The sequence below is a fragment of the Prionailurus viverrinus genome, chromosome C1 (genome assembly GCF_022837055.1).
Source record: "Prionailurus viverrinus isolate Anna chromosome C1, UM_Priviv_1.0, whole genome shotgun sequence".
Classification (NCBI taxonomy): Eukaryota; Metazoa; Chordata; class Mammalia; order Carnivora; family Felidae; genus Prionailurus; species Prionailurus viverrinus.
Window position 1 is genome coordinate 56801686 of NC_062568.1, and position 12751 is coordinate 56814436.

General features: G+C 39.0%; 1 protein-coding gene across 1 annotated transcript in view; it reads right to left on the reverse strand.

Moving 5' to 3' along the window:
• Positions 1 to 3691: 3691 nt before the first annotated feature.
• The window catches only part of LOC125172527 (plasma membrane ascorbate-dependent reductase CYBRD1), a 36360-nt gene continuing 27300 nt past the window's right edge, over positions 3692 to 12751 (reverse strand). Inside the window, exons 3-4 of the mRNA XM_047870746.1 lie at positions 8447 to 8601; positions 3692 to 7446 (exon numbers count right to left, since the gene is read on the reverse strand). Of these exons, the coding sequence (XP_047726702.1) occupies positions 7149 to 7446; positions 8447 to 8601 (453 nt within the window). The 3' untranslated portion in view covers positions 3692 to 7148. The remainder of the gene's footprint in view (positions 7447 to 8446; positions 8602 to 12751) is intronic.

Sequence of the window (12751 nt, forward strand, 5' to 3'; positions counted from 1 at the left end):
TAGAGTGCTGAAACAAAATGTCTGCCAACCCAGAATTTTATATCTACTAACTAAATTCTTCAAAAACAAAAATTATATGGATATTTTCAGAAAAATGAAAACAAGAAGACTTTATCATCAGCAGACCTGCACAAAAGAAATACTAAGGGAAGTTCTCCAGCAGGAGGGTAAATGATGCCAGTTGGAAACGGAGACTTCAGGAGGGTGATGAACACTGGAAATGATAAATATGTGGATAACTTTTAGAAGGCTATTTTTTTTATTTCTTCATTTCTTTCTTTCCCTTTTTTATTGTTTTGGTAAGAAGACTTTCTAAATTTGAAATATAGCCTGAGCAACAGGGATACAGTACTTCTTTATTTCTTTAAATTACATATGATTATATAAAGCAAAACTTTTAACTCTGTTATTGGTTTATAATATATGTAGCTGTAACACACATGACAAGAGTACAAAATTGGTTCAACGTTCATAAACCAGTGTATTTCACCATTATATTAACAGACCTAAGGAGAAAAACAATATGATTATTTCAGTAGATGCAGACAAGCCTTTTGACAAAATTTAACCAATTCATGGCTTTAAAAAGAACTCTGCAAATGAAAATTTTCAACCTGATGAAGGGACATATGACATATTTAATGATAAAATATTGAATGCTTTCCCTCTATGATAGTGAACAAACTAAGAATGTCTACCCATGCCAATTTATTGATGTTTGTAACATTTTGAAATGTATAAAAATTTAAGATGGGGTATTTGATGAAGAAAGGGATGAATAAATAGAAATGTGATAAAGCAAACATGGCAAATTGCTAATTATAGATTCTAGGTGGTAGGTACCTATATGTTCACTCTATAATTCTTTCAGCTTTTCTGTATGCTTGAAAATACTCATAAGTTATTGGAGAAAGTTATTGGTGCAAAGTCCCACCTTAAAAAAAAAAACTGTTTAACTTTGTTTAATTCTGTGTTTCCCAAACTTCTTTTTTCAGCAAAACAAACAAAATCCTTAAGGAAAATGTAATAAACCCTACAGAACACATTCTGGAAAATACTTCCTATTTGGATTTAGTCTACACCCAATTAAGTTTTTAAAATAAGAGTAGTGTATCACATCCATTGTTGCATAACAACCCCCCCCTCCTCCAAACACAGTGGCTTAAATAAGGCTTATTTATTATTTCTCATGATTCTGTGAGTTGACCGGAGTTCAGCCGGGTAGTTCTGCTGATCTCATTTGGAATCTCATGCATGTGAGCTCATCTGGGGCTGGAACACCTAACATGACTTCTTATTCTCTAGGGTCTCTCTTTGGGTGGCCTTTAGGTGGCCTAGACCAGACTCCCTCAACCGCATACTGGATGGGTTCCAATGGGAGGAAATAGAATGTCAGTTCTCTTAAGGCGTGGGCTCAGATTCTCAGAATGTTGCTTCTACATTCCATTGGTTAAAGGAAGCCAAAAGGCCAGCCCAGATTCAAGGGAAGAGGAAGTAAATTTATCTCCCGGTATAAGGAGCAGTGTGTGTGTATATGAGGAGAAGAGGAACTGATGTGGTCATCTTTGGATATTATCTATCACAGTGGCATACCAAAATTTCCACGCTGCCTTATTAAAGACACTTAAAATTTATAAGGGAATAGATAGTTGTTTACATTACAGTTTCAGTCTTTGTTTTCTGGATTACAAAGAAATTGTTAGGTAGCAATTTTGAAGTGCACTGGAGTATTGGTTTGAGGGTTTAGTGAAAATCATTCTAAATTTAAGAGTCAGAAGACCTATGTGTATACCCTGACTACTGCTCAGCAGCGGGGTGACCTGGGCAAACACCTAACCTTTCTGAACCTAAGTTTCTCTGTTCGTAAAACAGGATTAATGGTATTTAACTCACTGAATTTTATTTAGTGCCAAAAAAGAGACTGAGATCTTCCATGATTCTGAGGAGCAGTCTCCAAGGGAACTGGAACTGAATCCATAGCAACCTTGAGGAACACTCAGCAGCATTTCATGGATCTTCGCTCTAGTACCTGCCATTAATTTGAGTTGGCCACCCTCTCCAAGACTACTCCACTGCCCACTTGTGTTTCCTATTATGACCTGCCAATCCTTCCTCTCTATCATCAGTATTTTCTCTTCACTACATAGTTCTTGATTTCTTATCATTTTAGCCTGTCATGAACTCTCATGGCCCCACCTAATGGTCTAGACCAGGGATTGGCAAACTTTTGCCTGTGGGACAAATGTGGGCTGCCACTGTTTTTTGTAAATAAAGCTTTATTGAGGGGCGCCTGGGTGGCGCAGTCGGTTAAGCGTCCGACTTCAGCCAGGTCACGATCTCGCGGTCCGTGAGTTCGAGCCCCGCGTCAGGCTCTGGGCTGATGGCTCAGAGCCTGGAGCCTGTTTCCGATTCTGTGTCTCCCTCTCTCTCTGCCCCTCCCCCGTTCATGCTCTGTCTCTCTCTGTCCCCAAAATAAATAAACGTTGAAAAAAAAAAATTAAAAAAAAAAAATAAAGCTTTATTGAAACATAGTCATACTCCTCCATTTACTGTCGTCTGTGGTCTCTTTTGACTACAATGGCATTAGTTGAGTATTTGCCACAGAAACCATGCGGTTCACAAAACCTATTTGGCTCTTTAAAGACAATTTCCTGATCTCTGGTCTAGATTTCCTCATGGCTCCTGTAACCAGGCATTCATTTAACTTCTGTTCTGACTTATTCTTGAAGTATTTCCCAATTCAAATTCTTGGAAAGGAGAGAGACCAAATCCTCTGAAGTCCTCCTTCCTCAATCCGAAAGGAAATGAAAGAGGATATTTTCATTTCATACCAGGCTACTTCATAGTATGTTGGTGAGCTGTGAAAAGTCCACATGTGGGTGATGTGTTTTCTCCCACTAGCATCCAGTTAGCTGTGGCTGAGGAAATGCGGGTGGTCAAAAAAACACAGCTATGTTTGTAAGGCTGGGCATGGCAGACAATGTAAATGTCCAGTACAACCGCAAATTAAATTAAATGAGCTAATATATGTAAAATTACGTGTTAATGTATTTGAGCCATATAGTCATAAAGTATCAAAAGTACTTGCCAATTAAAATAAATTTAAAATAATATACAGTTATCTGAAAATAAGAATACAAAATATGATGGAACATAAAAATTCAATTCACATGCAATATTATAGCTCTATTGCATATTGTATATATAATATTAACGATGTTATTATAGCTAGACAATTTCTCAGGAGGCAAAAAAAGGCTAAATGAGTGATTAAGACTGGAGGAATACTGATTACTCAGATGCGACTAGTCAACAATTCATCCATAATGAGTTATATACTTTCTCAAGGACAAGTTACTGTAAACAGAGTTCTGTAATAACCAACTCTTTTAACAGGCTCTCCTTCCATGCTTTTCCCACTTACACTGTGTCTGCTTTGGTTGCCTACACCGACGGCTCCCTTCTGCACTACAAGGATGGCTCCAGTTCAGATCCTGCACGGAGGAGGATACCCTGGCAGTTTTGAAACAATCCTCTGATCCTTCCAGCAATGGAAATGGTGTGGTACTCTGACAGCATTTTCAATAAAGAAACTTAAAAAATTTTTTTCCACGAAACAAACAACCATGGAACAGAAACTTGCAGAACAATGCCTCCACCATCCAGCCTGGACAAATGGATAACACACAAATCGCTTCCAAAATAACTTTTATTACTATATAAAAACAAGTCAAGAAAAAATAGATGTATCTTTTTTCTACAAAATTATAAAATATTCAGGCTATTTAATATTTTTCCATAAGAAGGCAAATTTAAACATAGTAATCTTTTCCACTTAAAAATGTTCAGGCATCTTCTAAGGGATAAAGAATAATAGTTTTCTTTTTTTCTATACTTTCCTATGTGCACCTCTAAGACATAGCAGTTAACAGTTTTCTGTCAGAGTTATCACAAGAAGGACATAACAAGATAAAAATTCTATCATATTGCAATAAAATTAGCATAACACTTTACTTCTTTCTCTGAGGTTTTAGATCTGGCGTTGTGGTCAATCGGTATTGCACTGTAATTTTCAACTCAGCGGGGAAAAGAGCCTAATTAAAAACAAGACATTCTCTTTCTTTTGTCCTTTAGAAAATAGGAACCACTTGTCAGTATCCCTTAAAAAGTGCAATTGCTTCTTTGTCACTTGATTGTAAGGTCTGAGATGCTGTTTCTAACCAGCACAGCTTAAATGAAACCACACAAGGAATGGAAAGGAAAGTATTCTGGAGGGTGAAATCAGTCTGACACAAGAAGCACAGAAAGCTGTATGCATCTGAGAACATTAATTCAAAAAGTATATTCATTTGAGTTTCTCAATAAAACCCACCCAGAGAAAAGGCTTTAGTGTTGATTTAGATGAGTGCTGAAATAAAAGCTTTTTTTTTTTTTTCTTTCTGAAATTAGATTATGGGGTAAGCCAAGCCAGACTATCTCTGCAGATGATATAAGCTATAATTATTTGGGAAGATTTCAATCACTGTTTTGGAAATGATACCTAAGGCTTTCTTCTCCCCTTTTCTTTTTGTGGACTCTTTAATGAGATATTTTGGGGAGAGATGGCTTTAGGTAGGAAATACCAGCTTTTGAAAGATAGAGGTACAATTACCATTAGAATAAAAATCCCATTAAAAGAAGAGTCTCAGAAAGGTTTTCTAGATATATTTTACTATGCATTGTTTTCATAAAGGTTGAGAAAGAAAGAAGTTCTTATAATATCTGTAAGATTGCCCTCGCATTAGCCCATGAGAGAGAAAATAAAGGGCTGAGATGATGTGTGCTCAAAGACTTTGCAATGGAATAGAATATTCTCATGCCAAATCCATAGTTAACTTTTCACCAGTAACCTCTTCCTTGGCCTACATAAAATGGAATAGCAGCTTCGGTCATTGGGACTATCGCCTTCCCCCAAAACACTCCTGGAATTTGGGGCACCTCCTTGTAATGAAACATCCATTTATCGAAAATACGTTTGTGTGTGACAATGCAATTATTCTTCCACGTAACCCCAAAATTTGTAGCGTGCTTTGTCCATATTGAATTTAACTGTGCTTACAGCAGGCCAGGCATTAGGCTGGGTACTGGGGATACTTAAGACACCATTACCAATTTTGGAAGGAGAATTAAATAAGAAGAAAACAGTGTTTTGGCAAGGGAATCTTGAATGGTTAGGCATGAAGCTTAAGGAACATGATGGAGAGAAGCTCATATTCAGTCTATGGAGGTAACTACCACTTAAATTAAAAGGAACTTTATGAAGCACCAAAAAAGTTAGGTGTGTTTGGTGTAGGGGTGTCTGTGTAGCTCAGTTGGTTAAGTGTCTGACCCTTGATCTCAGCTCAGGTCTTGATCTCAGGGTTGTGAGTTCAAGCCCCACACTGGGCTCCACGAAATGGGCAGGGAGCCTACTTAAAAAAAAAATAAAGTGTATTGGGTATAAACTGTAGGGTTTCCACCCACATCAAAATGCCCCACTTTAAAACTGCAGGGAAACCAAAAATCAATCCCAAAATGAAAAGCATCCTTTCAGCAAAGGCACTGCTCTAGGTCTTAATTCAAGTCAGCTAGAGTCAAGACAGAGATCTCCATGCATGAAAGATGTCACCTCTGAGTCTCTCACCTCACTACCAAGAACTCAAAGCTCTAGATATCACCTAAAATTCCACCAAAATCAGGAAGGACCTTAGCTCTTACCACCGGGAAGGGCAGACCACGAAGTGAGTCTCTCCTATCCCCAAACCCAAAGCTATACAGCAGCTAAGATCTTGAAGAAAAAAAACTTGTAATTGATTCATCTTGAAAGTTACATATATTCTTGCCCAAATCTTTCTTTGTCACCAAGACACAAATTTAAGATCAAAGAGGCATTGAGGTAGGCCATGGCTTGTTGGCTGCATCAGGGTGCCATGATCTATTTCCAGGTATGGGTAGGCCTCTTTCCTTGGTTATTTGACGAATCTGCCTTGGACAAGAGAGTCAGAAGTTAAACTATAACAACTCCACTGCACACCAGCAGTGTACAAACTAGTATATAATAGAAGATACAGCATAGAGAAGTGGTTAGGGTCATGGACGAAGGAGTCAGATGGCCAAGTGACGAATCTCAGTTCTACCGTTGATGAGCTGTGTGACCTTGGGGCAAGTCACTAGCCATTCTGAGCTTCAGATCTCCCATCTGTAAAATGGAGATAATAATAGTACCTACCGAGAAAAGTTTAAGGATTGAACAAGTCAATATTTATAAAGTGCTTAGAATAGTGTCTGGCAGGTAGTATGTGCCACGTAAGTACTTTCTAAAATGAAAAAGGAAAGTCGGGAAAAAATGCTCTTTGAGGTTTGTAGAGCAGTTTATGCTACGTAAGCTTTCAGGCATATTCCATTCTAATTTGGTTTGGAATCTGGGGTTATAAAATACGCCAAACCCCAGGGAGAGCTTTGGGATGAAGTGGAATTTTAGAAAAACTTCTAGGTCTGACAAGAGAAGATCTCTTTAGCTACATTTGGTTCAGTCATTGCCTCAAAATGCTCTAAAATAACCCTAGTCTCTAGGGCCAATCTGAGCTCAAACTAGTTGGGGAGAGAGCGCTGAGAAAAGGGAACCAGTTAGTTTCCTAAATTTTTTTTCTGTACTCTGCTCACATTATCTGTGTAGCATAAACCCTGCCCCAGATCTAATTCTAAACGGTTAGAATTGGACTCCCAGAATTAACAGGAAATGACAAGAGGCCAGAGATGCCACCAGCTGATGAAATTTACCAACCGAGGGACACATTTTTATTTTTTGTTTGTTTGTTTGTTTGTTTTTGAGAGACACATTTTGATCGACTGTTTTATGCAAGGCACTGTGCTAAATGTTTTGGTCCTCAACAAGAAAGAGGTAACATAACCACAATTTATATCTGCTATTATTTACATGATCATCTCCTTTCCAATTCAGGTAAGTTCATAGGCCTCAATCAATACAAACTCTTCCAAGGAATCCTACTTTATGATTAAAATAAATATTGACTCTGTGGCCCAATCACCTTGGGGCTAGAGAGAAGAAGCGATAAACTGTAGAGCTAGTTTGTAAAAGTGAAGTGATATGGCCACATCTCTACAACCCTTTACATGGTGGATCTCTGACCAGCCTCGTCAACGATGAAGTTTCTTTTCCTTGCTGCCACTTCATTGTTTAATTCTGAATCTGATTTGTCCACGTTGCTGAAGTTTATTGCTGAGCCTTCCACTCCCTCTTGAGCACCTCCATTTGGCTGAAGAAAGATCGAATTTGGTTCCTTAGGACGCTGCCATTGTGGTCTGGTGACTATCCAAAAGATGAGGGCCCCAAATACCACAATCAGAAGGCCCAGGGTATTTGTGAAAACACCTTCTGGTGGAGATGTACTGTACCCAGAACTATTCCTACAAGAAAGAGAGAGTATGTCCAATTACAAATAGGGTGACGCAGCAGCGTGTCAAACAGTCTTGAATTAAAAAAAATACCCACTGGTAGAGCTTCTATGTAAATTCCCTTAAAGTTTGATATTAAAGAGAAATTTAAGTTATGCTAAAATAACTCAATGAAATAGTATGACGTTAAAAATTATAAGTATGAAAATAATGTAGCACCTGGAACACCAGTAGCACTTAAAAATTGAAAAACGGATGATACAAATGTATATACACTATAATTACATTTTTTTTCAATGTTTATTTATTTTTTTGGGGACAGAGAGAGACAAAGCAAGAACGGGGGAGGGGCAGAGAGAGAGGGAGACACAGAATCGGAAACAGGCTCCAGGCTCTGAGCCATCAGCCTAGAGCCTGACGCGGGTCTCGAACTCACGGACCGCGAGATCGTAACCTGGCTGAAGTCGGACGCTTAACCGACTGCACCACCCAGGCGCCCCTATAATTACAATTAATATAAAGATATGCACATCAAAAAGATTAAGAGGGCACGTGTAACCTCAATAGTTGTAAGAGTGGTACAGTTTTTTTGAACTTTTTGGTCCTTCTTCCAAGCATTATTAATGCTATACTACATGTATAATACATTTGTTAAAAATAAATTTTTAAATTGTCTATTTAAAAAAAAATTGTTTTTTAACATTTTTATTTATTTTTGCGACAGAGAGAGACAGAGCATGAATGGGGGAGGGACAGAGAGAGAAGGAGACACAGAATCGGAAGCAGGCTCCAGGCTCTGAGCCACCAGCCCAGAGCCCGACGCGGGGCTCGAACTCGCGGACCGCGAGATCGTGACCTGAGCTGAAGTCGGACGCTCAACCGACTGAGCCACCCAGGCGCCCCTAAATTGTCTATTTTTAATATTAAAAATTTTGTTACATTTTCCCCCAATGGGTAAGTATTTAACATTTTATAGCTTAAATATTACAATTAGGAAAACTATATAACTTACAGGGCAAAGAACAATTTCTCAGTCACTCCCATAAGTACCGTTGCGATCACTGTTCCAAAGATGAGCAGTCCGGAGTAAACATGTATGGGCATGACAAGTGCTCGGAGAGAAAGTGGAGCCCAAGGAAGCAGAAAGATGGAAACACCTAGGAGAAGCTAAACATCAACAAGTACAAAGGTTATCATTTAATTTTAAGAGTTAACCAATTTTAAAAGTATTATTATAAAAGCAATTGTACGTAAAATGAGAAAACCTTCATACAGAACCAAGGGCATAAGATGAAAATTTCCCCCACTCCAGTTCCACTACTCAAAGGCAACACCTATTACCACTTTCTCAAGTATCCTTCCAGAAAATTTCTATGCCTATGCAAGCGTGTGTGTGTGTGTGTGTGTGTGTGTGTGTGTGGAGAGAGAGAAAGAGAATTTTTAAAGTATAAATGATATCTTACTATACGTATTTGTTCTGCATCTGCATATTGCTTTTTTTCCCTTAATAATATATCTTGGAGATGGGGCGTGTGGGTGGCTCAGTCGGTTAAGCGTCCGACTTCAGCTCAGGTCATGATCTCACAGTTTGTGAGTTCAAGCGCTGCGTTGGGCTCTGTGCTGACAGCTCAGAGCCTGGAGCCTGCTTCGATTCTGTGTCTCCCTATCCCTCTCTCTCTGCCCCTCCCCTGCATGTGCTCTGTCTCAAAAATAAATAAATATTTAAAAAATTTTAATATCTTGGAGATCTTTTCATATCAACATCATATGTGGATCTGGTTTATTCTTTTTAATGGCTAATGTTCTATTTTAAGGATGTAACATAATTTACTCAGTTTTCTATCTATGGATGCTCCTGTTTCTAGTTTTTTTCGATCATTAACAAAGCTTCAGTGAACTTATTTGTTTTTATCTATTTCCTTAAGGTTGCCAAGTAGAAAAGGAAAGAAAAGATTTTCAAGTCCCTAAAACCATATATGATAGGACACATTTAGACAGTTCAATCAAAAACATTGTGTGTTAGGGTGCCTGGGTGGCTCAGTTGGTAAAGCATCTGACTTTGGCCAGGTCACTATCTTGTGGTTCGTGAGTTTGAGCCCCACATAGGGCTCTGCGCTGACAGTGACTCTAGTCCTATATGTACAAGATTCTAGATAAACCTGAATCCAGTTACCTAAAGCCTACACAAAAGTGAGCACTGAGGGGCACCTGGGTGGCTCAGTCAGTTAAGTGTCCAACTCTTGATTTCAGCTCAGGTCATGATCTCATGGTTCATGAGTTCGAGCCCCACATCGGGCTCTGTACTGACAGCATGGAGCCTGCTTGGGATTCTCTCTCCCTCTCTCTCTGCTCCTGTCCTGCTCGCTCTCTCTCTCTCTCTCTCTCAAAATAAATAAATAAACTTTAAAAAAAAGTTACATGTTAAGAAGTTTACAATTTTGTTTTATGAGGAAAAACAGAGAGGTTATTGCCGTTTCCTTGATAATTAAATCCCTAGTGGGATGCTTCTCTGCAGAGGATAGCAAGATTCCTAAGTAATTGAAGTCTAGCGACACTTTCCATTTGTTTTGTGGCTCCACACCTCCTACCCCTTACCTATTCTCTTCTCCTCAAGAGAATAAAGATTTCTTAGTGACTGCTGAGCTACTGAATTTAAAGGGCATTTTTTTCAGGTACTACTTTGGATCTACCCTCCCCATCCCGCCCCCGCCCCCCAACAAAACAACGATGAGAAGAAGGGAGAATAGGGAGAAACACAACATCACTGTTCATCTTTCCTGAATGGGATCAAAGGACTAATGGGGGACACCAGAAGATTGAAGGCAGAATGGGTCTGAGACCCTAAAATATATTTAGAATCAGTTTCTGGGAAATGGTAATGAATGGAAGTTAATTTTTAAAAAATGCATTCAATAGGCTAGTTTGCATATTTTATTGTCCACCTAATGCCACAAATGCCTGGATGTATGAGAAATGGTTCAGAGGGTCCCCTTCGGTGGTTGAGAATGTTGCTAATTCTCCTTCAGTGAAGTTTAGTGATTCTATTAGTATCAAAGGGCAAGCATCCCGATGTATAGATTGTGATTTCTAAATGGAAACAGGGCTCAGGTAAATGGCCACCAAGGATTTAGCACGTATATACTTCTATGTACTCATACCACATCTTTTCTGTGACTTGTCCATAGAAATATGCATTTCCGGGGCGCCTGGGTGGCGCAGTCAGTTAAGCGTCCGACTTCAGCCAGGTCACGATCTCACGGTCCGTGAGTTCGAGCCCCGCGTCAGGCTCTCGGCTGATGGCTCAGAGCCTGGAGCCTGTTTCTGATTCTGTGTCTCCCTCTCTCTCTGCCCCTCCCCCGTTCATGCTCTGTCTCTCTCTGTCTCAAAAATAAATAAACGTTGAAAAAAAAATAAAAAAAAAGAAATATGCATTTCCCATATTTCTGCTCTCTTGACTTCATTCCTGATACTCCGTTTTCTCTCATTTCTTTCAGGGTTTATCACGTGTGCCTCTTGTAGGGCTCAATGAGCTAAGTAGTTGGGGTGCCAGAAATTTGCTTAGAGGACCCCAGGCAATTGAACTTCCCTTAAATGTTCATAGGCACAATTAAAGCCCAAAGGAAGTAAGCCAAAGTGTAATGATACTTCTAGATTATGGCATTACCAATGAGTTTTTGTTTTTTTCTTTTTTCTGTATTTTATAAATACAGAAATGTTAAATGTTTTTTAACATTTTTATAAATGTTAAAATTAATGTATATTACTTTTATAACTGGAAATAAACAATAAAATTTTACTTTTACAGTTCCTGTGTTAAGTATCTGGACTTTCTCACTTAATTATTAATTATTATTATTTTCTCACTAACAAATGTATTTTTATGCCAGTCTTATCTCCTTTTATGAAACAAGAGTTTTTAAAAAAAGATATGTGTGAACTTCGAGACCCAACAAAAGCTTTTATTTGCAAACCATTAATGAAACCAGGAAATATCTGCCTATCTAGCTTTTGTATTAGGTATGATTTCCTTTTTCTATAAAGAAAAAGGAAATCCACCTCTTAACTATAGAGGTGGATTTAATGACCAATCAAGTGATTTACAGATTAATACATGGAAATCCTCTTCATTTTCCTGCTATTTCCTATACTCAATCATTCCTTCATTTAAAGTACATATTGCTGGGTCCCATCCCTCGAATTTCTGATTCAGTAGGTCTGGAATAGAACCTAAGAATCCGTATTTCTGATTTCCCTGGTGATGCTAATGATGCTGTTCTAGAGGCCACACTTTGAGAAGCTCTGTATTAGGTCATTTCCAAGTTGCATTCTTCAAGTGTAAAAGCATGTTTCTTCCAGGGATTAAAACATCTAATCAGCACCAACTAGAATATGTCCACAGTTTTTTACAGAGAGGACACACAAATGAACACTAAATTCCTCTGTCAATATTCTACATCTCCTTGCTGCACTGTCTTGCATCAAATCTACCTGGCAACATTCCAACACTGGCTCAGACATCTTCAGGACTACCTCTGGTCTGCTAGGTACCACTAGAGTAAGTCACACAGCCAAGGAGACCAGCGGCACTATAAATTCATGGTTATGATGCTCACAGTTATGAGCACTTCAACACTGCTCAACAAACTATTGCCTGATTTATCAACTGGTCCTCCATGTCCTCTCTTCCTCAAACTAGTGGCTGTCCTGTGTGCCTCCTCACTATTAGCAGATGATTTTAGTACCATCTCATGGGAAAAACAGAGCTTCACTTTTCTGCTGCTGAACTTCAAACAAACCAAAAAAGCCAAGCCAACAATTCCTTCCTTTCTTCAATTACAATAGAGTTGGTGTTCGAGCTTCCAGATGTGCTCTGCAACCTGCTTCCTGAAGGCATAGCTATAGATTCACTCCACTATTCACAACCTCTCCTTCTCTACTGGTGCCATCCTGGGAGCATTTTAACATGCCCAAGCTTCTCACAATGAAAAGAAGCAAAGAAACAAAAAACCCTCAACTAAACACCTGCCTTGACTCCTATCCCTGTCAAGTTACCACCCTCTCCTTCCCTTACCCAAACCTCTTGACTGAACTATTTTCTTACCTTCCATTCCTTCCTCAATCCACTGAAATCTGGATTCTCCCCTTTAAGAAAACGGCTCTCTAGTGTCATCAGTAACTTCCAGGTCACTAAATCCAAAGGACGGTTTTCAGACCATATTCCCCTCGCTTCTTGTAGCATCTGACACTCCTCAAACCCTCTCTTCCTCCTCTAATGTTCCCTTTCTCATCCCCCCACTTGCTCATGCTTGCAAGCGAC